Below are 24,786 nucleotides of genomic sequence, written 5' to 3' on the forward strand. Positions count from 1 at the left end.
AAGCTGCTGCTCAGTGCATTTTTTTTGTATGTACTATTCTCTGTGAACTCCAGAGATTGTTGTGTGTAAAAACTCCAGGAGACCAGCTTTTACTCAAGCCACTTGAGTATCTGGCATTCCGTGGTCAAAGTCACTCATATCACACTTCTTTTGCATTCTGATGTTTGGTCTAAACAACTCGACCATGCTTGCATGCTTTTATGCATTGAGTTGCTGCCACATGATTAGCTGATTAGATAGTTTCATTAACAAGGTGGCCACTGATTGTATCTAGTGCACGAATGTGTTGCAAGCCTATAGATCGAGAGCCACGTATCAGGGCAGCAACCCATATTAACACTTTCCCATAGATGCTGCCTCACCTGATATTGCCAACACCTGGAGCATTCTGGCTCTGCATCACTCTCACACCTTCTGCACCAAATGTCACAAGGCCAGGGTGCATTTCCAATCAGAGAAACAAAGCACCTGAAGAACTACAACATTTGATAGTCAAAATTCACACATACAGTTGCCAAACACCAACAGCTTTATTTTTCAACAATAGAAAATAAAGAAAATATTGTTCCGCTCAGATCCACAATTCCATTCTCCCACTTGGCAGAGCTGTCAGAGGGAGTGAATCTTCTTACAAGCCAAGTTTGGTCCTTCTCCAGTGTCTCCTTTTTGAGTTGTATCTGCAAGAGCAACAAACAGCAGTGAGTAAGCCTCACGGTAATTTACATCTTTTCTATGTCAGTGACAGCAGAAGTAACTGGAGAATTTATTTTCACATGCAAGACTAGTGACCCAGATTTAAATTTTGTCATGTCTGTAAGGAGGTGTCTGTTCTCCCCGTGTTCCTCCCACTTCCGAAAGATGTACAGATTAGTCGGATAATTGGTCACAGTTTAATTGGGCAGCACGGGCTCACTGGGCCAGAGCGGCATGTTACTGTACAGCTTCTCTCAAAGACAACAGAACTTGAGTAATTCAGTGCTGTATGTAGCTGTTATGAAGTCTGATCTTGCCATTGAATGGCAAGACAGAATACAACATGCAGACAGCTGTTAATCTCAGCAGGATTAATGACAGCACAACACTTGTAGGAGGCGCTGTAATTGCAGACCTGCTGCGAAGGAAAAGTTGCATCAATTTAGCCAACAGACTTGTTTGAAGGCTTTATATGCCTCTCCAAGCACAAATTACAAAATCTTTTGATTTCACAACCCCCACCACTGCACACACGAGTATTCTAAAGATTAGATGAGCTAGATTCGTTACATGTACATAGATATATAGAGTGAAATGCCCTATTTGTACATAGATATATACAGCGATGCCATGCTCCCTACACCAAAATAGCATGCCTACAATTTACTAACCATAACCAGTATGGGAGGAAACCAGAGCGTCGGGAGGAAAGTCATACAAAACCTAGGTTGTTGCACTTTAAAACCATGGCATGAGTATCAACCAGATCAGGAGTCAGGAGTCGGGAGGAAAGTCATACAAAACCCAGGTTGTTGCACTTTAAAACCGTGGCATGAGTATCAACCAGATCAGGAGTCAAGAGTCAGAGTCTCACCCAAGGAAGCAACAGAGAAAATTACCAGACTGTTACAAAGGAAACCAGTTCCTTAATGTCTTCCTAGACACTGTCTGAGTGAAACCTGACTGACCTTTAACGATGTTAACAGGGCGTGATAATTAAGCCATTAACACAACGCAGAACAACAGTTGATTTAGTTTCATTTGCTGTTGTGACAGGAATTGCAAGACCCCCCTCCCCCTAGACCCAGACACACACACACACAAATCACGCTGAGACTCCCAGCAGCACAGCACACAACTGCAGAACGCACCACTGAGTTTACATGCTGTACTCGGGTCCAGTAAATATACTGTCATGTTAATAATGAGAGTGCACTAGCAGGGAGAAGTGAACAAGGCAAGTTACATTTATAACAGAGTAGCTCAAATGTTCCCAAATGTCAACAATATTTCTAAGCATGTAAAGTGCCTGACAGACATTACTGATCCTCACCTCAGTTACTTCACTCCCCAATTTCCCCATAAGACCAGATCCCCTCAATATAGAAAGTAACTTCATTGGTAAATATACGCAACCCTCCAAAGTGTGGGAGCATAGGCCAAGGACTCTCGGCTGGAGGTCGTATGTGTGTGAGTCTGGGCCGAGGACTGGAAGCTGGTGACGGCCTGCCCTGAGGTTAGAAGCCGGTGTGGGCAAAGGGGCCTGTTCAAGTGCTGTTTGTTTTGTTGTTGCTGCTACTGCTGCTCGTGATGTTTGTGTCATATTGTGTTCTGTAGTTGTGGGCATGCTATATCAGCACTGGAAAGTCTAGTGACTTGCAGGATTCCCCACATCCTCGGGTGTGTCGGCTGTCCATGTAAATGATGCAATTCACTGTATATTTCAATCCGAAAGTGGAACATTCCTAAGATTAATATGAATAAAATCCTTACTGACTGATACCTTATAAATAGGAAGCATAAACTTACAGATGTACATGAGAAATGCCGATATTTAGCTGAATTTCCCCCACTTTGCCGCCTGGCTTTCATGAACAGGAGTATTATTACATCCGCTGATTTCCATTTCACTAGAACATTTTGTAATGCTTCCCACCACGACATCAGAATGTGGGTCATTATGTTGCCTACAATCTTTAACTCCAGTGATAATGACTTAAAATCCCCATTTCCTTTCCTCCCCACAATGCTGGGACGCTCTTATGATCTGCTCCTACCTTCGATAAATGGCTTGTTTCAAGACTCTGCACGTTTCTCTCACTATCAATGCATCAAGTCTCCTCCCTCAACCGGTGAATGTTTTCTTTAGTGATAGAATAATAGAACACCGCTGCACGGAAACAGGCCGTTAACCCATCTAGTCTGTGAACAACTATCATTCCGTCTAGTCCCATTGCCCTCCCATCCAAGTACAGTTGCAACTACCTGGCTTTCTGCATTCATGCCATAACATCTCAGATGGGTTACAATCTGGACTCTGACTCGGCCATTCCAAAACATGAATTTTCTTCTTTTTAAACCATTCTGTTGTTGATTTACTCATGTTTTGGATCACTGTCTTATTGCAACATCCAACTTTTATTAACCTTCAGGTGACAGATCGCTACCCTGACATTCTGTAAAATGTCTTGAGGCAATTTTGATTCTTTGTTCCCTCAATGTTTTCAATCTTTTTGTCTCATCTATCCATGGAACATTGTCCCAGAAGCATTATGGAATATCCAGGTAGCCTTTTGCAAACTTGAGACATGCAGCCATGTTGTTTTTGAGAGCAGTGGTTTCCTCCATGGAGTCCTGCCATGAACATCGTTCTTGTTGTGTTTTTCTCATAGTGAGCACATGAGCAGAGACTTCAGCAAGTTGTAGACATCCCTGCAGGTCTTTTGCTGTTGCCCTTGGGTTCCTTTTCACCTCCTTCAGCATTGCAGAGTGTTCTTGGTGTGATCTTTGCAGGACACCCACTGCTAGGGTGAGTAGCAACAGTATTGAGCTTCCTCCATTTGTAGACAATTTCTGAGTGGATTGGTAAACACTCAGGCCTTTGGAAATGCTTTTGTAGCCTTTTCCAGCTTCAGGCATCTCGACAATTCTTCTAAGGTCCTCTGAAAGTTGTTTTGATTGAGACATGGTGTACATGAACAGATCTTTCTTAAGAGCAGGCTCTGTCAGTAACCTGACTTTGTGTATTTTTTATATATAAAGGCAGGGCACCTCTACAGCCCACACCTCATTGATTGGAACACCCGACTCCAAATAGCTTTTGTAGAAGGCATTACCCCAGAGGATCACATGCTTTTCTGAACCTAGACCGACCTTTTAAATGGTGTGGCACAATTGTTTGATTGTTATTAGTTTCGGAAGGTTGCGTTTGTCTATTATTGTGACTTAGATGAAGATCAGACCACATTTTATGAGTAATGAAAGCAGAAAGCCAGGTGATTGGCAAAGGGTTCACAAACCTTTTCTTGCAACTGTACCTATCCAAACTTCTCTTAACCATTGACACCGAACCCAAATTCACCACCTTCCACTGGCACCTCATTCCACTCTCACCACCCTCGAGTAAAAACGTTCTCCCTCATGTTCCCCTGAAATATTTCACATTTCACCTTTAACCCATGAACTCTGGACTCACCCAACCTCAGTGAAAAAGCCTGCGTTTACCGTATCTATACCCTTGTAATTTTGTATACATCCATCAACTCAAAATCACGATCCTTTAGACCATCTCATTCAGTTTTTCTTCATTAGAAAATCTCACTTTAGGAATCAACTTTATTAACTATTTTGAAACTGCTCTTCTGTACACACGTAGCTGCTACTGTTTTTAAACTTTCTGCTTATCAACTGTCAATTTATTTTCTCCCATTTAATAGGGCCACCCCCTGATAAGTTTCTGACTCACTACCAATCTTCACAATTATGCCCCCGTGCATTTGACACCACCCTCAATTGCCTCGGTTAACCACACATGGAATATGCTTCCTGGAGTCTTCTCTCTCTCTCTCAATGGAATAAATTTTTGTCCAATGCCGGAGACAATTCCTTCAAAGTCTGCCATTAGCAACCTACCATCCATACTTTTAATCCATTTTCCCAGAACACTTCAGCCAACTCTGGTTTTTACATTATATTGATATTAGTCATCTTTATCCAATTTGATGGTTTCTCATTAATGACCTGATCTCACCCCTCATCAACTGAGCTAACTAATCATTTCCTTTCTGAAGAAAATCAAATACCATTCAATATTCAGGCATCTGCGCTGAACTAGCCATCAAACCACACCTTCAATTTCTGTTAGTGCTGACAATTTATCTTCAGTGTTCTGAATGCTGAGATCAGAATCTCAGTTCCACTTAGTGAAAAAAACCTTCAGTTTCAAATTGTTCTTATTCTGTCCCACTGGTTACTATGACCCCCAAACAATGACCTCATCTTTAATCTAACTTTCCAAATGCCTTTCCTCCTAAACAGCAGAGTTCAAGACTCTGCCAAAAATCTCAAGACTATCCTGCCAATCAACCAGAATACGAATTATCTACTCTGCCATTCAGTAATATTTGCACTATTACTTAACAGACAGATTTTGTGTATTAGACCATAATGCAGAATTAGGCCATTCAGCCCATTGAGTCTTCTCCACCATTTGACCACGCCTGATTTATTTCCCCCTTCAATACCATTCTCCTGCCTTCTCCCCGTAACCTTTGACAATCTTACCGATCAACCTGTCAACCTCTCCTTTAAATATATCTAAAGGCTTGATCTCCACAACCGTCTGTGGCAATGAATTCCAGATTCAACAGCTGAAGAGATTCTTCCGCATCTCTGTTCTGAAGGGACGTTCTTCATTTTGAGGCTGTGCCCTCTGGTCCTAGGCATCAACTCTCCCACATCCATTCTACCTAGGCATCAACTGCTCCACATCCATCCCATCTAGGCATCAACTGCTCCACATCCATCCCATCTAGGCATCAACTGCTCCACATCCATCCCATCTAGGCATCAACTGCTCCACATCCATCCCATCTAGGCATCAACTGCTCCACATCCATCCCATCTAGGCATCAACTGCTCCACATCCATCCCATCTAGGCCTTTCAACATGTATTTATCTGTGTCCTCAACACTCAGCTGATGAGCCTCCACAGCCCTGCTGGCTGCATGAATGCAAAGATTGCTCACCCTCTGGATGAAATTTATCTGCTTGCCAGTCACTTACTGGACCCCTGGCTGTAGATATCCCAGCCAAGGGAAACCTCATCTCTGCAGCTATCCTTCATTACTCAAGTAAACCGCTTAGATTCATTCCCAAAGCAGGCTAGTACTCAGCAAAATCACTAAGGGATCACGTACAAAACAGAGACAAATAAAGTAAATTATACTTATTAGGTAAGTTGTAGAGTCTTTGAAAGTGAGAGCAGAGTTGAGGTGAGTGAAGTTATCCACACTGATTCATGAACCTGGTGACTGACAGGTAATAAGTGTTCCTGAACCTGGTGTTATGGGACTCAGTTTTTTAACATATGTCAAACAGAACTGTAGCGATGAAAGAGAATCACCCAAAAAGGAATGCAAGTTGGGTGCCAATTGTGGAAAGAGAAACAATTAACATGTTGGGTCAGTGACTATTCAGAACTGAAAGAGAATTTTTGTTTCCATTCATAGAAACATAGAAAATAGGTGCAGCAGTAGGCCACTCGGCCCTTCGAGCCTGCACCGCCATTTATTATGATCATGGCTGATCATCCAACTCAGAACCCTGCACCAGTCTTCCCTCCATACCCCCTGACCCCCGTAGCCACAAGGGCCATATCTAACTCCCTCTTAAATATAGCCAATGAACTGGCCTCAACTGTTTCCTGTGGCAGAGAATTCCACAGATTCACCACTCTCTGTGTGAAGAAGTTTTTCCTAATCTCGGTCCTAAAAGGCTTCCCCTTTATCCTCAAACTGTGACCCCTCGTTCTGGACTTCCCCAACATCGGGAACAATCTTCCTGCATCTAGCCTGTCCAATCCCTTTAGGATTTTATATGTTTCAATCAGATCCCCCCTCAATCTTCTAAATTCCAACGAGTATAAGCCTAGTTCATCCAGCCTTTCATCATCCCATTCATGAGAATATATCACAATAAGGTCATATTGGAATTTTCTCCAATGCAAGTTCACCCTGTTAGAGGGGAGACAGGTAATACAAGAGACTGCACATTCTAAATGCTGTAGTATTAGCACTGAGCGTGAAGGGAGGGGAGAGGAAGGAACTAGCAGACTATCCACACGACCAATGCCTCTCATCATCTTGTACACCTCTATCAGGTCATCTCTCATCCTCAGTCACTCCAAGGAGAAAAGGTCGAGTTCACTCAACCTATTCTCATAAGGCATGCTCCCCTATCCAGGCAACATCCTTGTAATCTCCCCTGCACCCTCTCTATGGTTTTCACGTCATTCCTGTAGTGAGGCGACCAGAACTGAGCACAGTACTCCAAGTGGGGTCTGACCAGGGTCCTATACAGCTGCGACATTACCTAGGATAAAGGGTACAGCAGTACAGGTGTGCTGTGACTGGAAATCTAACACTTTTCACAATAAGGAAACAAACTGCTGGAGGAACTCAGCAGGTCAGACAGCCTCTGTGGAGGGAAGTCAAGTTACTACTTCAGGTTGAGACCTTCCAATTAAGTGCCCTGATCCATCGTTCTGCCTCGGACATGTTAACAACAGGGCGTGACGCCTTTTCCATTGATTTTCTTTCTGGCTGCAGATTCCAGCAATCTTGTCTCTCCATCTTACTTTCAATGACAGAGGCCCATACTCTTTCCTCGCTTTACTGGCTGGAACAGGCCATTTAACTCAACAGATGCCAAACTAATTAAACTAGTAAATTAATGCCTAAAGCAATCACGTTTGCCTATCCTTCTAGTCTCTGCATATTCATGTGCCTCACTAGCACACTCTACCACCACTCCAAAGCCTGCTCCCTCTCAAAGCACACGCTTTATTCTGCACCTGTGGAAACGCTCCAGCATGATCTGATTCCTCAGTAGCTGCGCTGTGTGACCTTCCTTCATTTAGTCCACATGCTGATTTTACTCAGAAAGTGGCCCAGTCTCTCTTCTACCACAACAGATGCGGGTCAGGCAGCATCTGTGGAGGAGAGTAAACAGTCGGCGTTTCGCGTGGGTATTTTACCAGGATTGGCTTCTGTCGCCTTCCATTCACCAGCTGCTTACCTCTTCAGATTTGGCACATAAATCATTTACCTTTAACAAAAAATGCTGCAGAAACTCAGCAAGTCGGGCAAAACACAGCCGAGACCCCTCATCAGGACAAGTGCCTGACAACTCCCTCCTGGCCCGAAACGCGGACTGTTTATCTCCCTCTGCAGATGCTGCCCGACCTGCAGCATTTCTGAACGGTGCCCAGTCCGGCAGGCCCGAGGCCCCGCACCCACCTGATTTTGTTGCCGGTTTTCATGCGGATCCATTGCGGGATCGGCCGGTTCTGCTTCATCTTCTTGGCGAGAAAGCGCTTGATCCGGAAAGTTTTGTGCGACGGCTATCGAGGGGACAGAGAAGGAGAAAAAAACATCGTCAGCAGAGAAGAGCCAGTGGGGAGTGGAACCCCGTCGTCCCGCCGCATAAACATCGCTAATCATTTACAGTTTCCATTCAATACAACTCCGAAAAGTCACACCGAACGGCTTTACGCTGTTTTGCGGTGGTTGTTTGTCGGCAGGAGACGATTTGGAAGGCGGATGGTGTCGGATTGCGCCGGATTGCGCCCCTGCACTCACCATGGCCGAAACTGCGGCTCCCAGAATGGCGAGCGACCAGAAAGAAGAGGGAGGGCACGGCACGGCGGGTCAAAGGTCAGAATTGCGGGCCTTTAGCTTAGTTTCCCGAAGAGGATGCCATTGGATAAAAAACGGCAAGTGGATAAAAAAAAACAAAAATATATTTTAACAAGCACATTAACTATTTTTACATAAATTTAGCCGTCGATACTACTTCAAAATTAATGTTGTTTAACCTGTAATAGAATAAAACAGTCACTGATGGAGATGATGTTTTAGTGCGACAATTAATACGGAAGGACCCCGCGCCAAGAAACAGCAGAAGAGGAGACGGAAGACGGCGGTGGTGGTGGTGCTGTGTCTACGATTGGTCGTCAACCGATTTATGTGCACATTCCCGATCTTCCATCGCCTTCATGTCGGTCAGCGAACTCTTCAGCATGGTGCAAGCCTCGCTAGCTGCCGATCAGGATGTCAGGGAGGTGGGTGTCCATGGCGACCGATGGAGGGCAGGACCTGATTGGAGGCCCTGCTGCCAATCAAGCGGATGGCCACGATCTACAACCAATTGGCGCCCAGGAGTCTCCCCAGCCAGCGCCCCCTCCCCTTGCCCTAGGCCTGTGAGCCAGCCGGACTGTGTTTAAGTAGTACCCTGTCTGAGGAGAGATGCCGCCGGTTCAGGCTGGCTGGAAGCTCCAACTGCTGGGCCAGAGTTTCGAGTTAGCTGCTGGCTGTGGGGTGTTGTGGGGGACATTCTGTGGGAATATTGACCGACGGCCTGTATAGGTCCGGAAAGATATTCGTACACGGTCCCTTGCAAACTCTGATAGAATGGCAGGGAGGGAGACTGATGGTGACAGCAACAGCACAGAGTGTGAGTGGGGAGAGGTAGGGAGAGGGACTAAGAACAGGAAGATGATGGGTCGGAAGATAAAGAAAGGAGGTGTGTCTAGTGTAGGTGGATCGGAAGGAGAGAGAGAAGTTGAGGAGAAGGGCCCGAGGGCAAAATTGCTAAATGTAGTGATAAGATTTGAGGGGGAAGGGAGAAGTAAAGAAAATTGATTTGCTAAGCTAACAAAAATCATTAGAGGACAAGTAGGGGAAGTGAACCATGCGAGAATTTTAGGAGATGGAAACCTGCTGACAGGATGTAAAACTGAAGAGCAGATGGAGAAAGCAATGAAGGTGACTAATGTTGGGAAAGTCAAAGTGTCCAGGGTTGTAAGAGTTGGAGCACAAAGGGTCAGTGTTTGCAAGGGGGTGATTTCTGGGGTTCCCCTCGGTGTTAATATGAAGGAGCTAGTGGAGAACTTGAGGGTGAGGAATGGTTCAGTGAAGAGTGTGAAAAGAATGACAAGGGGAGCAGAGAAAAGGGAGACTGAAACCATTCTGGTAGAATTTGAGGATAAAGTGCTTCCAAAGGAGTGATATTTTGGATTTCTAAGATATAATGTAAGAGAATATATACCAAAACCTATGAGGTGTTTCAATTGCCAGGAGTTTGGGCATGTGGCCAAAGTGTGCAAAGGAAAGAGAAGATGTGCAAGGTGTGGTGGGGAATATGAATACAGAAAATGTGGAGAGGGAGTGAGACCAAAGTTCTGTAATAGTGGAGGTAGCCATAGTATAGTGTACTGGGGGTGTGAAGTGTTGAAAAAAGAGGTGGAGGTGCAGCAGATAAGGGTGAAGGAAAAAGTCTCATGCAGAGGCAGTCAAGTTGGCAGGACAGAAGAAAATGAATAAGGGAGGATGTAGTAAAGAGCAAGCAGCAGCTAAAGAAGGGCAAGATAAGAAGAATGCATGGATAGAGAAAAAGAAATTGGTGACCTTTATAGCAGGAGTGGTAAATGCAACGTATGAGATCAAATCTAAAACTGAAAGGATTCAGATTATTGTGAAAGCTGCAGGGCACCATTTGGGTATGATAGGATTAAAATGGGAAGAAGTAAACGATGAACTCAGGGTACAGTCAAGTCAAGAGACAGTATGTGTGGGTTGATATTACTAATAATGCTACTTCTTCAATGGAATGCAAGAAGCCTGATTGCTAATGGACAAGATTTCAAACAGTTTATAGCGAGTAGGAGAGAAAAGCCAGATGTTGTGTGTATCCAAGGGACCTGGTTAAAACCTAATTTAGATTTTGTTTTATATGGTTATGAGGCAGTAAGGCGAGACTGGAGAGAGGGTGGAGGAGGAGGATGTGCAACTTATGTAAAGCAAGGTATTTCTTATAGAATACTAGGTGTAGGACGTGAACAAGAGTATGTGGTAGTAAAAGTATGGTCTGAAAGGAAAGAGTTGGTGATTGTGAATTATTATAATCCATCAAAAGACTAGAGTTAAACAAGCTTGAGGAGATAGAAGGGCAGAATAGTAGTAACGTTGTTTGGTGTGATTTTAATGGACATAATGTATTATGGGGGAGTGACAGAACAGACATCAATGGTCAGGTAATAGAGAAGTAGACGAGAAGTATTTAGTGTGCCTAAATGATGGCAGTAGTACTAGAATTGATGTTAATACAGGTAAAGAATCTGTGCTTGATCTTACATTAGTATCAAACTCCACTGCATCAGTGTGTGATTGGTTAGTGTACCAAGAAGGAACTGTAGGGAGTGATCGTTACCCAATCTGGTGCAAGATAAATATTTCTGCTTCATTGGTCACAGAGAATACAGGTGGGAAATGGATCCTTGAGGAAGCCAATTGGGAGAAATTTCTGGAAAAAAGTGATAGATATCTAAGTCAGGTCAGAGATGGAATGGACGTAGAAACACTTGACAGCATATTAAAACAAGGTATGATATCAGCTGCATTAGAATCCATTCCTAAAAGTAAAGGAAGAATAAAGAAGAGAATAATACCATGGTGGGATGATAATTGTAAGGAAGCAGTGAGAAATAGAAATAAGGCATTTAAAATGGTTAAAAGAACTCATAATTTCCAACATATGATTCAGTACAAACAAGCTCAGGCAGTAGTAAGGAGGACAATAAGACATGCTAAAAGGACGTACTGGAGGAAGTATTGTGATTCAGTGGGAAACACAACTCAAGTAGGAGAGGTGTGGGGGATGATAAAAAGGATGGGAGGGGACAGGAGAGAGTGGAGGTACCCAGTTCTGGTTGATGGAAATGTGACTGCAGTAACAAATAAGGAAAAGGCAGAGTTGTTGGCAAACACTTTTGTTATGGTACATAGTTCTGATAATTTGTCTGAGAAGGGAAGAAGAGGTAGAGAGAGAACAAAAGCTGAAAATATGGAGGCTTTATGTAGGAAAACTAACCTTGACGGTGTGCAAAATGTCCCTTCCAACATGGGAGAATTAAGAAAGGCACTAGATAAAACAGGAAAGACTGCGCCAGGTAGAGATGAAGTATGTTATAGTATGATCAAACACTTGAGTGAAGGAAGTCTGGAGAAACTACTGCTTCTGTATAACAAAGTCTGGGATGAAGAGAGAATACCAGGGAGCTGGAAAGAGGCAATAATTATTCCATTAAGGAAACCTGGGAAAGATGCCAGCAGGCCGGAAAACTACAGGCCAATTGCCTTGACGTCACATATATGTAAACTTATGGAACGTATGATAAATGAGAGGTTAGTGTACTTCTTGGAAAGTAGAGGTATGGTGGCTATGTATCAAAGCGGGTTCAGGAAAGGAAGGAATACTATGGATCCGGTGTTGTGTCTAGAGGATGAAATAAGAAAAGCTCAAGTAAATAAAGAGACAGTGGTTGCAGTTTTTTTGATGTTGAGAAAGCTTGTGATATGTTATGGAAAGAGGGGCTCCTAACCAAGCTACATTTAATGGGAATGGGGGGGGGGGCAATGTTCAGTTGGGTTAAGGACCTGTTAAATGGGAGAACTATTCAGGTGAGGATAGGATCAGAGCTAACAAGCCAGTATGTTGTAGAAAACAGGACGCCTCAGGGGAGTGTAGTGAGTCCAACTTTATTCTCCATTTTGATAAATGATTTGTTCGTAAATATTCCAACAGAAGTGGGAAGGTTTGCAGATGACGGGGCTTTGTGGAAAAGAGGGAGAAATATTGAACATGTAGTTACGAAAATGCAAGATGGAATTAATCAAGTTGAAGAGTGGGGGACAAAGTGGGGTGTTAAATTTTCAGTGGAGAAGACAAAAGCCATGTTCTTTACAAGGAAAAAGTCCAGGGGACTTAATTTGAATCTGTATGGAAGTAGCCTGGAGAGAGTTGAAAGTTTTTGGTTTTTGGGAGTGCACTTTGACCTGAGATTAACACGGAGAGAACATGTTAGATATGTAGTTAGTAAATGTAAAAATGTGATAAATGTCATGAGGTGTCTTGCTGGATTGGAATGGGGTGCTGATTATGCATCACTGAAGTATATTTATGGAGCATTAATAAGATCAAGATTAGACTATGTAAGTATTGTATACAGATCAGCAGCAAAATCTGTGCTGGCAGAACTGGATATCGTGCAAGCTCGGGCTCTAAGGGTGTGCTTGGGAGCGGTTAGAACTTCCCCAGTGTGTGCACTCCACGTTGAGGCAAATGAAATGCCATTGGGACTGCGGCGTAAACAGCTGGAGGCCAGTTACTGGATTAATTTAAGGGGGCATGGTGATAGCCATCCTACAAAAAGGGTGTTGCAGACATGCTGGGAGAAGGAGAGGTCACAAAAAGAAAGTTTTGAATGGACAGGAGAGCAAACAGCAAAAGGTATGGGTGTATACGATAAAGAGTTTTGTCCAAGTGTGGTGTGGCCTGTCAGACCTTTCTGAGTATTAGAAAATCCCTCTGTAGATTTGGAATTGCTTAAGATTAAGCACAGTAATAAGATGGCTGATATACTCAGTGAATATCATAGTTACAGGAAATATAAAGGCGTACAGATTTTTACTGATGGATCAAAGGATCCAGAAACAGGTACAACAGGATCTGCAATTGTTGTACCAAGTTATCGAGTGGAGATTAGCAAGAGAACACCTGATTGCTTGAGTGTATATGCAGTTGAAATGTTTGTCATATTGTTAGCACTAGAATGGAGTGAGCAGGTTGATTGTAATAATATTGTGATATGTAGCGATTCTGTGTTGGCCCTTGCAAGCATTAAGGCGGGTACAGCTAGAGGTCACCAGGATCTGCTTTATGAAATCCTGTTTGCAAATTCAAGACTGGCTAGACAAGGCAAAAATATCGTATTCATGTGGGTTCCAGCACATTTGGGTATTATGAGAAATGAGACAGCAGATAGGCTGGTAAAATCTAAAAAAGGATCTGTAGAGGTCAATATTAAACTATCAGAATCAGAGGGGAAGAGCATAGTGTGGGGAAGGATAAATCGACAGTGGCAGCAGCATTGGGATAGAGCTATAAAAGGAAGACATTTACATTCAATTCAGAACAGAGTAGATATGGGAAGAAGTAGGGGAATAAAGCGGAAGGAGCAAGTGATTATAAGTAGACTGAGAATTGGGCACAGCAACCTTAATGGCACTCTGGCCATCATAAACAAGCATCCAACAGGTTTTTGCGATCTATGTCAGGAGACTGAAACAGTAGAGCATATCCTTATTTCATGCACAGGAAAGGCAACTAATGTTACAACAATTACACAAACTAGGACTGGTAGAGAACAATGTTAAAGATTTATTGGAATGTGGGGAGAGTGATCAGGGGAGGAAATGGTTGTTTAGTTATTTAAGGGCGACGGCACTGGAAAGACGGCTTTGAAGTGAATGAAGGGACAATAAATCCTGAAGATGGCAGTAATGCAACAATATGGATGCCAACTGCCGTAAAAACTCGAAGAAGAAGAGAGATGCTGCCGCCGCCTCTCCCAGATTTGTCTTTGGTCCATAAAATCTAATTTGTCTGTGTCTGACAAATCTCTTGGAGCTTTACAGATAGGTGATCTAGAGGTGATCTGTTGACAGTGGGGTGGTAGATGTACGTTCAGAAATTTGTTGTGCAAAACGTAAAAATTGCTACAACAAATAAATAATACAAAGATAAATTAAAATACAATAACACAAGGCCGTAGACTGATGACAAAGGAGCAGAAGCTGTTAATAAAATATTGAGTCTGGGTCTTCAGGCTCTGGTACCTCCTCCCTGATCACAGTAACCCAAAGAGGGCACGTCTTGGATGGTGATGAGTTTTAATGATGATGGTGCGAATCTTCATTGATGGATCTTGAACCTGAACTCCTGGGGTGCCTCGGGAACAGCAGTCTCGAAGGATATGGAATGTTGGCTGTCCATTTTCCTCCATACTGATGCTGCCTGACTCACTGAGTTCCTCCAACAGCCGTAAAATCTGTTTGGAGTTTAGCAAAGGCTTTCATGACAGGAATCTGGAAGGTTAGATCACACGGAGCATTAGCTAATTGGATTCATAATTGGCTTGATAGTAGGAAGCAGAGAGTGATGGTGGGAAGTTCTTTCCTCATCTAGAGGCCACTGAGAAGCGGTGTGCCAAATGGGTCAGTGCTGGGAATTCTATTATTACTGTAAGTGACTGAATGTGTTTGTGAGATTGTGAACGATAGTAGAACATGTGGTTTTGAAGGCAGTGAACAAAGTTATCAAAAGCACAAGGGGATCTTGATCAGTAGGGTTGAGGACTGGAAAATTCAGGCAAATGCAAAGAGTTACATTTTGGAAAGTTAAACCAGAGTAGGATTTTGCACAGCGAATGGTGGGACCTTGGGTAGTGTTTTGAGACAGACAGAGGGACCAAGGAGTAAAAGTACTGAATCTGGAGTATTGCTGATAGTTCTGGTCACAAATATACAGAAAAGATATGAAAAATATTGAAAGGGTGTAGAGGAAATTTACATGGATGTTCCAGGCCAAGAGGATCATTGTTACAGTATAGGGAAAGGTTCCATAGATTGGACTTTATTGCCTGGAGCATAGGAGAATGAGGGAAATCGTAAAGAGGTATACAAAATCCACCCCCCCCCCCACCCTGGGATTGGGTGAGATTAGAACTAGAGACAGTAGATTAAAGGTAAAAGGTGAAATATTTAAGGGGTATCTGATGGGAACCTCTTAATGCGACTGTGGAATGAGCCTTCAATGAAAGTGGTGGATGCAGTTTCAATGGCAATGGGTCTAGGCAGAAAAATAGATCAGCATGTGCTTAGTGGTCTATTTCTGTACTGTCGTGTGCTTTGATTCTACAAAGTTTGCTGAAAGTGCAGTCACATGTAGACAGTGTTGAAGGAAACACTTGGCATGTTGGCTTTCATCAGTAAGGACACAGTGTAGGAGTTAGGATATTATGCTGCAGTTGTACAAGACTTTGGTGAAACTACCTCAAGTATTGTGCACAGTTGTGATTATCCTGTTGAGGCAAAGGTACCATTAAAACTGGAAAGAGTGTAAAGAAGGCTTACAAAACTGTTGCCAGAACTCGAACATCTGAGTTACGAGAGGAGGATTGGCAGGCAAGAAGTTCCGTGGAAAGTATGAGATGAAGTGGTGATCATTAAAACATGGAAAATTCCAACACAGTAATGGCCTGTCCACCCACGATGTTGTGCCGACATTTTGACCAGCTCCACAGTCAATCTATTCTTATTACAGAGGTGTGAGAGAGGAGCTGGCCACAACTGGTTGCGAGGTGAAACTAGGAATCTAGCAAGGATAACAGCAGAGCAGCGATGGCTGGAGTTTCTGGGAGCAATTGGGAATTGCTTCCTACATGGCTCATAACCCTCCAATTTTCTTTCATTTATGTTGCCTTTCTAAGAGTTTCTTTAAGTGTCACTAAAATATCTGCCTTTACCACCAGCCTAGCAGTGCATTCCAGGGCACCCACCACATTTGTAGAATTGAAAAAAAACTAACTCTGACATCTCCACTGACTTCAAATGAATGTCCTTTGGTATTGGCCATTGCCACTTTGGAGAGAAAAAGACGCTGGCTATCCACTCTGTCTATGCCTTTTAATCATTTAGATGCCTCTTATAATCTGATACACCTCTATCAAATCATCTCCCATCCCCCATCGCTCCAAAGAGAAAAACCCTAGCTCACTCAACCTTTACCCATAAGTCATGTCCTCTATTCCAGCAGGCTTCAGATCTGGATCATAGGGTATAGGAGCAGAATTAGACCACTTGGCCTGTTGAGTCTGCTCCGCCATTTCATCATGGCTGATCCATTTCCCTCTCAGCCCAATCTCCTGCCTTCTCCCTGTATTCCTTCATGCCCTGACCAATCAAGACTGTCTTGAATATACATACAGACGACCTCCACAGCTGCCTGTGGCAAAGGATTCCACAGATTCACCACTCTCTGGCTAAAGAAGTTCCTCTTCAGCTCTGTCCTAAAAGGATGCCCCTCTATTCTGAGGCTGTGCCCTCTGGTGTCAGACTCTCCCACTACCGGAAACATCCATTCTATCAAGGCCTTTAAAGCAATGGTACAGGTCCCCACTGGGAGCTGTGAGAAGATGGCACGGCCCAGACGATGGCATTGGATGTATTCTTGATGCAGCCCCTTCTGTAGATGCCAGCATTGCTGGGGAGGAATGAGCTTCTGTAATACTGGGCTGAATCCATCACTCTCTGCAGCTTCCTGCATTCCTGTGCAAGGTATGCGGTAGAGTTAAAGGCAGAAGTTATTCAACAATGAAGAATAGCGATAGAAGTTGCGAAGGACAATCAGGGTAGGACATTCACAGTGAACATTGGGACACTGAGGAGTACAGTAGAATAGATGAATCTGGGAATGCTGATCTATAATTTCTTGAATTTGGCTTCACAGGTAGAAAGGGACATAAAGAGAGCTTTTGACACATTGGCCTTCATAAATCAGAGTATTGAGTGCAGGAGTTGGGATGGGCCTGTATTGTGCTGTCGGTTTTCTATGTTATGTTGAAGTTGTATAAGACTTTGGTGAGGCCAGATTTAGAGTATTGTGTGCAGGGATACAAGGTGGTAGATGAAACCAGGTGAGGGGGAAGTTGGGTGGGTGGGGGAGGGGGATGAAGTGAGAAGCTGGGAGGTGATAAGTTGAAGACGTAAAGGAATTTAATAGGAGAGGACAATGGACCATGGGAGGCAGGGAAGAGGAGGGGCAGCAGAGGGAGGTGATGGGCAGGTGAGGAGAAGAGAAGAAGTGAGAGGGAACCAGAATGGGGAATATAAAAAGCAGAGGAAGATGGGTGAAGCGGACATCGGAGAAATTGATATTCATGCCATCAGGTTGGAGTCTACCCGGACAGAATATCAGTTGTTGCTCCTCCAACCTAAGAATAGGCTGATTGTGACAGTAGAGGAGACCATGGACCGACAGGTCAGAATGGGAGTGGAAAGTCAAATGGAAATGAAATCCCATCTTTTATGGAGGTGCCCAACGAAGCAGTCCTCCAATCTACATCGGGTCTCACAGACATAGAGGAGGCCACACCCAGAGCACAAGATACAATAGTGTATAGTAGACCGTGATGGTCTTGCAGGTGAAGTGTTGCCTACAGGAGCGTTTGGGTCTGGATATGTGGTTTGATAGGACTAAGCCAAAACGGAGCTCAGCATGGAGTAGTTGGGTTCTCTCTGCTCTAGTGCTCTGTGACGCTATGACCTCGAGGGCACGAAAATACTAAAATGAGAGACTCACATTAACTAACATTACAGTAGAGGGCCATTTAGTTCACTGTGTCTGTGCTGGTAACGATTCTAACCTGAGGAACTTTTCTGTCTTTTCCTACATTCACTTCATTCTCTGATTTCTGTTGAATTTTGTAGGAAATCAGGAAAGTAGTTCAAGTCCTTGAACAAACAGCTCGTGAGATTCTCACCCTGCTACAGACTGTCCATCAGATGTCTGGCTTTAAAGAAAGTAAGTATGAGAGGGGGAAGAAAGCTAAGGTAGTAACCTATTATAGCTGTTCTGCTTTTTTCCAATTTTCCATTCATACTCTCTCACTCCTATTTACAAGCTCCCCTAGCTTTCAAACACCTGACTTGTGTACACTTGACCAAATATTGAAAGGCCTATAGATGGAGTAGATTTTATTTATTAATTAGAGATCCAGTGCAGAACAGGAACTTCCAGCCCAACGAGCAGCACTGCACAACAACCACCTATTTAACCCTAATCGCAGGGCAATTCCCAATGACCTGTTAACCCTCGCACTGTGGGAGGAAACCAGAGCAACACGGTCACAAGGAGAATGTACAGACAGTGCTGGAATTGAACTCTGAACACTTGAAGCCCGGAGCTGTAATAGCATCACACTAACTACAGTACTGCACTACTGTAGCGCCCCAGTTTAGAGGAATAGGGGGAGGCTGACACCTATTGAATATTGAAAGGGCTAGATGAGAGGATGTGGAGAAGGTATTTTCTACAGTGGATGAGTCTAGGACCAGAGGGCACAGCCTCAGAATAGAGATGAGGAGGAATTTCTTTAGCCAGAGGGTGATGAATCTGTGGAATTCACGGTGACAGATGGCTGTGGAGGTCAAGTCATTGGATATATTTAAAGTGGAAAGTGATTTATAAGTGTGTCAAAGGTTATGGGGAGAATGCAAGAGAATATGGTTCAAAGGGATAATAAATCAAACATAATGAAATGGTGGAGCAGACCCGATGGGCTGAATGGCCTAATTCTGCTCCTCTGTCTTATGACTGAGCGTTTGAGAGACACTTGCTGACTGCTGCAGGCATCTTCCGTCAAGTGTGAATTTAGCTACAGCCTAATTACAATATGTGAACTGTCATAGATGCCAACTGACCCATTGAGTTCCTCCAGCATTTGTGCATGTTGCACCTGTATTTTTATTTTCTATTCTGCTTGCTTTTCCTATTTTCTCTTGTCTGACTTGCTGCATACAGGTTGAGTACCCCTTATCCGAAATGCTTGGGTCCAGAAGTATTTTGGATTTTGGATTTTGGAATGTATAATGAGTTAGCTTGGGATCACCATAATTTCCGACTCTGAGTTTATGTGCTGCCGGTAAGCAGTCTTTGCCTTACGCATGTTCATCACACATACTGATACGGCCATTCATTGTGTTAGATTTTTATCAGCGATGATCTGGGCAAACTCACTGCTTCGTCATCAGCAGATGCTTTATCAGAACAATTCATTAAAAATTTAATGTTGTGTCTTCTCTTAATTTCCTGCAACCAGGCTGCTGAATATTCACAACTACCTTCAATTTTCAGTTTGTTTCTGGATTTTGGAATTTCAGATAAGGGGTACTCAATCTGCATTTCTTCTTGTACTTCTAATCTGTCTTCACTTGCTCTTTCAATTATAAAAAAACACAGCTGGAGGAATAGAACAAAGAAGTTGGGACAGATATGCCAATGACTTTCTATTCCATAATTCGTGCTACTTAACCATTGCAAACGGATTAGACTTTGAGCTGAACTATAATTCCCCCACATCCCTGTCCCTAAAGCCTAACTGGAGGAGTGTGTATGTGTAGTGAAGGGAGAAAAGGGGCTTGCTTTGTTGCTTGTTGTGTCCTGCTCAACATTGTGACGACACTTGCAGACTGTCCCAGGCACAATATTGGCTGTGTTGGTTGTCAACACAAACCATGCTTTTCACTGTATGTTCCAATGTACATGAAGAAATGAGAAAGGATCTAAAAAGCATGGATTGGGACAGGTTGTTCTCTGGCAAAGATGTGATTGGTAGGTGGGAAGCCTTCAAAGGGGAAATTTTGAGAGTGCAGAGTTTGTATGTTCCTGTCAGGATTAAAGGCAAATTGAATAGGAATAAGGAACCTTGGTTCTCAAGGGATATTGCAACTCTGATAAAGAAGAAGAGGGAGTTGTATGAAATGTATAGGAAACAGGGGGTAAATCAGGTGCTTGAGGAGTATAAGAAGTGCAAGAAAATACTTAAGAAAGAAATCAGGAGGGCAAAAAGAAGACATGAGGTTGCCTTGGCAGTCAAAGTGAAGGATAATCCAAAGAGCTTTTACAAGTATATTAAGAGCAGAAGGATTGTAAGGGATAAAATTGGTCCTCTTGAAGATCAGAGTGGTCGGCTTTGTGGAGAACCAAAGGAAATGGGGGAGATCTTAAATAGGTTTTTTGCGTCTGTATTTACTAAGGAAGCTGGCATGAAATCTATGGAATTGAGGGAATCAAGTAGTGAGACCATGCAAACTGTACAGATTGAAAAGGAGGAGGTGCTTGCTGTCTTGAGGAAAATTAAAGTGGATAAATCCCCGGGACCTGACAGAGTGTTCCCTCGGACCTTGAAGGAGACTAGTGTTGAAATTGCGGGGGCCCTGGCAGAAATATTTAAAATGTCGCTGTCCACGGGTGAAGTGCCGGAGGATTGGAGAGTGGCTCATGTTGTTCCGTTGTTTAAAAAAGGATCGAAAAGTAATCCGGGAAATTATAGGCCGGTGAGTTTAACGTCAGTAGTAGGTAAGTTATTGGAGGGAGTACTAATATACAGAATCTACAAGCATTTGGATAGGCAGGGGCTTATTAGGGAGAGTCAACATGGCTTTGTGCATGGTAGGTCATGTTTGACCAATCTGTTGGAGTTTTTCGAGGAGGTTACCGGGAAAGTGGATGAAGGGAAGGCAGTGGATATTGTCTACATGGACTTCAGTAAGGCCTTTGACAAGGTCCCGCTTGGGAGGTTAGTTAGGAAAATTCAGTCGCTAGGTATACATGGAGAGGTGGTAAATTGGATTAGACATTGGCTTGTTGGAAGAAGCCAGAGAGTGGTGGTTGAGAATTGCTTCTCTGAGTGGAGGCCTGTGACTAGTGGTGTGCCACAGGGATCAGTGCTGGGTCCATTGTTATTTGTCATCTATATCAATGATCTGGATGATAATGTGGTAAATTGGATCAGCAAGTTTGCTGATGATACAAAGATTGGAGGTGTAGTAGACAGTGAGGAAGGTTTTCAGAGCCTGCAGAGGGACTTGGACCAGCTGGAAAAATGGGCTGAAAAATGGCAGATGGAGTTTAATACTGACAAGTGTGAGGTATTGCACGTTGGAAGGACAAACCAACGTAGGACATACAGGGTTAATGGTAAGGCACTGAGGAGTGCAGTGGAACAGAGGGATCTGGGAATACAGATACAAAATTCCCTAAAAGTATCATCACAGGTAGATAGGGTCGTAAAGAGAGCTTTTGGTACATTGGCCTTTATTAATCAAAGTATTGAGTATAAGAGCTGGAATGTTATGATGAGGTTGTATAAGGCATTGGTGAGGCCGAATCTGGAGTATTGTTTTCAGTTTTGGTCATCAAATTACAGGAAGGATATAAATAAGGTTGAAAGAGTGCAGAGAAGGTTTACAAGGATGTTGCCGGGACTTGAGAAACTCAGTTAAATAGGTTGAATAGGTTAGGACTTTATTCCCTGGAGCGTAGAAGAATGAGGGGAGATTTGATAGAGGTATATAAAATTATGATGGGTATAGATAGAGTGAATGCAAGCAGGCTTTTTCCACTGAGGCAAGGGGAGAAAAAAACCAGAGGACATGGGTTAAGGGTGAGGGGGGAAAAGTTTAAAGGGAACATTAGAGGGGGCTTCTTCACACAGAGAGTTGTGGGAGTATGGAATGAGCTGCCAGACGAGGTGGTAAATGCGGGTTCTTTTTTAACATTTAAGAATAAATTGGACAGATACATGGATGGGAGGTGTATGGAGGGATATGGTCCGTGTGCAGGTCAGTGGGACTAGGCAGAAAATGGTTTGGCACAGCCAAGAAGGGCCAAAGGGCCTGTTTCTGTGCTGTAGTTTCTATGGTTCTATGGTTCTATGTGATAAATAAATCTGAATCTTGAATTTTTACAGCTATGAATTAATTTACAGAAAAGGCCTGGATAATTTCATGTTCTATGTTCTATGTTCTATTACAGCAAAGAAACACCAGGTGAAAAATCTTTCATCTTCAGCAGTTAAGACTGAAATCGGGTGCCTATTTTTACAATGTAGAGAGGCAGGACTTCCCTAATTGCATTACTAGGAATAGAACATAGAACACTGCAGCACAGTACAGGCCCTTCTGCCCATGATGTTGTACCAACCTTTAAACCTATTCCAAGATCAATCTAACTCTTGCTTCTTACATGGCCCTCCATTTTTTTTCTCTATCATTCATTTGTAAGAGTTTCTTAAATGCCCCTAATGTATCTGCCTCTACCACCATCCCTGGTAGGATGTTCCACGTACTCATTACACTCTGTTTTAAAAAAACTTACCTCTGACATCCCCCTATACTTTCACCTTAAAATAATGTGCCCCGGTATTAGCTGTTTCTCCTCTGGGGAAACAAAGTCTCTTGCTATCCATTAAATCTATGGCTATTATCACTTGTACATCTCTGTCAAGTGGTGTAGAACCAAAACTGAAAAGAGTACCACTCCAGTTGTGTTGCTTCTTACCCTGTGGGACAATATTTCGCAATACCCTAAAGTGGAGCCAGAGAGATAAGGAGCACATTGCATGAGAACAGTGTGGACAGTGCCAGATCCAGTCACTGCAATTTAATGTGTCTTACTTCCTGGAAAACAGGACTTGGCTGTTATTGTACCTCATGACCAGAAACGACTAAGTGACACAGAGAGGAGTGTGAATGGCTACTCTATGATAAGTAGTATTGAGGCATCTAAAGGATAAGAGGGGAAAAAAGAGTCAGAATCCAATTTATTCTCACTGATATTTGTCATGAACTGTGTTGTTTTGTGACAACAGTGCATTGCAAGACATAAAAGTGACTGAGGTACAAATAAATAAAGAGGAATAGTGAGATAGTGATCATGGGTTCATGGATTGTTCAGAAATCTGCCGGTGGAGGGGAAGAACTTCAGCCTCCACATCCACTCTATCTAGTCTACCTCGGCCTTTCAATATTCAGTGAGATCCCCTCTCAACCTCCCCAATGGTAGTAATGAGGAGGGCATGTCCCGGGTGGTGAGGGTCCTTAATGATGGATGCAGAACTTCCTGAGGCACTACCTTTTGAAGATGTCCTCAATGGCGGGGAAGCTAGTGCCCATGATGGAGCTGGCTCAGTTTACAACTCTCTGCAGTTTTGCAGCTTTTTCTGATCCTGTGCATGATGCCTCGTGATATAACCAGCCTGAATACTCTCCACAGTACAAGAAAGTTGTGCTAGAAAGAGGTAGCTCTGGGAGATTGGGAGCAGATTCACATAGGACAGGAGTCCCCAACCTTTTTTGCACCACGGACTGGTTTAATATTGACAATATTCTTGTGGACCGGCTGACCGGAGGGGGGGCGGGGGGGTGTTCAAGTAGGGTTAAACTCACCTCAACATGTCTTTTACAGTTAGGGTTGCCAACTTTCTCACTCCCAAATAAGGGACAAAAGTAGCAGTCAAATCCCGGGACACTTTACCCCAGGAAAGACTACCATGACCATGAAGCCTTGCACGAACACCTGTGTGCGCATGCGTGATGTGTGCGTACATGATGTGCACATGCGTGTACGTGCTGATTTTTCCCCCACAAATCGGTTTTGCCTTCATCTTCCCAATTATACTGTACATACATTATTTCTACTTTATTAGGCTGTGTATTTATCATATCATTCCTGCTTTTACTATATGTTAGTGTTATTTATTTTTGGTTGTATGTGTTATTTGGTATGATTTGTTAGGTTATTTTTTGGGTCTGCGAACACTGAAAAATTTTTCCCATATAAATTAATGGTAATTGCTCTTTGCTTCACGCCATTTCGGCGCGAAAGGTTTCATAGGAACGCTCTACCTTAGCGGGGGAAATGCGGGACAAGGGCGGTCCCGTATAGGACAAACCAATTTAGCCCAATATACGGGATGCCCCGGCAGATACGGGACAGTTGGCAGCCCTATATTCAAGTTCATGCTTGGCTACTGGGCCGCGAGGAAACGAAATGAGTCAGCTGCACCTTTCCTCATTCCCTACAGACCATGTAGGACATAAATGCCTACATGGTCTGAATAGTCTATTTCTGTACTGTAGCTTCCAGTTGACATGGGTATTTATCCAATCCACAAAATGTCCCCAAGTCTTTCTACAGACGATGTTAATGTCAAATCACTGTAGTAATCCAGAAACAGAGCAGCTAATCAATGGATCTCACAGCAATTTTGTGCTAATTATCATCTTGTTTGCTTTGCTAAATATTAGGTGAGGTTTAAACATTGGACAGGACTCTTGACAATGGACTTCACATTTTTTACCTGATGGAACCCATTAATAATAATAGCTTGTATTCATCCAAATCATTGATTATTTTTCTCTCTTTAGTACCAAACAAATGTCAAAAAGCACGAAAACATTTTGACACCGTGAAAACACATCTGGCAGAGCTGAAAACAAAGTTCCCTGCGGACCAATACTACAGGTTAGTGGCAAAAATGAAAACTTAAAAAGAGAGGAATAGTCCACCCATCAGCAACTTAAAAGAAAATACAGGGGACAATACTGAGGTTAAAATCCATTAAGCACCAC

General features: G+C 43.3%; 2 protein-coding genes across 3 annotated transcripts in view; one reads left to right on the forward strand and one right to left on the reverse strand.

Moving 5' to 3' along the window:
- Positions 1 to 511: 511 nt before the first annotated feature.
- Positions 512 to 8,430, reverse strand: rpl39 (ribosomal protein L39). Its single transcript, XM_072260954.1, has 3 exons — positions 8,335 to 8,430; positions 7,993 to 8,096; positions 512 to 677 (listed from the first exon to the last, which is right to left on the reverse strand). Exons 1-3 carry the CDS (start codon positions 8,335 to 8,337, stop codon positions 629 to 631), a joined length of 156 nt encoding a protein of 51 aa, XP_072117055.1. The 5' UTR covers positions 8,338 to 8,430; the 3' UTR covers positions 512 to 628.
- A 184-nt stretch (positions 8,431 to 8,614) lies between these two features.
- Positions 8,615 to 24,786, forward strand: part of tsn (translin) — a 34,079-nt gene continuing 17,907 nt past the window's right edge. Inside the window, exons 1-3 of one of the 2 annotated variants that reach the window (XM_072260952.1) lie at positions 8,615 to 8,816; positions 18,082 to 18,175; positions 24,583 to 24,679. In XM_072260952.1, the coding sequence (XP_072117053.1) occupies positions 8,751 to 8,816; positions 18,082 to 18,175; positions 24,583 to 24,679 (257 nt within the window). In that variant the 5' untranslated portion in view covers positions 8,615 to 8,750. Of the gene's footprint in view, positions 8,817 to 8,970; positions 9,520 to 18,081; positions 18,176 to 24,582; positions 24,680 to 24,786 lie in introns of those variants that run through there. The other variant, XM_072260953.1, reaches the window with a different exon arrangement.

This window comes from Mobula birostris, chromosome 6 (genome assembly GCF_030028105.1).
Source record: "Mobula birostris isolate sMobBir1 chromosome 6, sMobBir1.hap1, whole genome shotgun sequence".
Classification (NCBI taxonomy): domain Eukaryota; kingdom Metazoa; phylum Chordata; class Chondrichthyes; order Myliobatiformes; family Myliobatidae; genus Mobula; species Mobula birostris.

What these genes read in the sequence shown, in the direction of transcription:
- rpl39 (XM_072260954.1), bottom strand. An exon ending in AAAACCGGCAACAAAATCAG is followed by an intron (nt 678 to 7,992) that starts GTGGGTGCGGGG and finishes TTGCTCTTGCAG; the next exon opens with ATACAACTCAAAAAGGAGAC.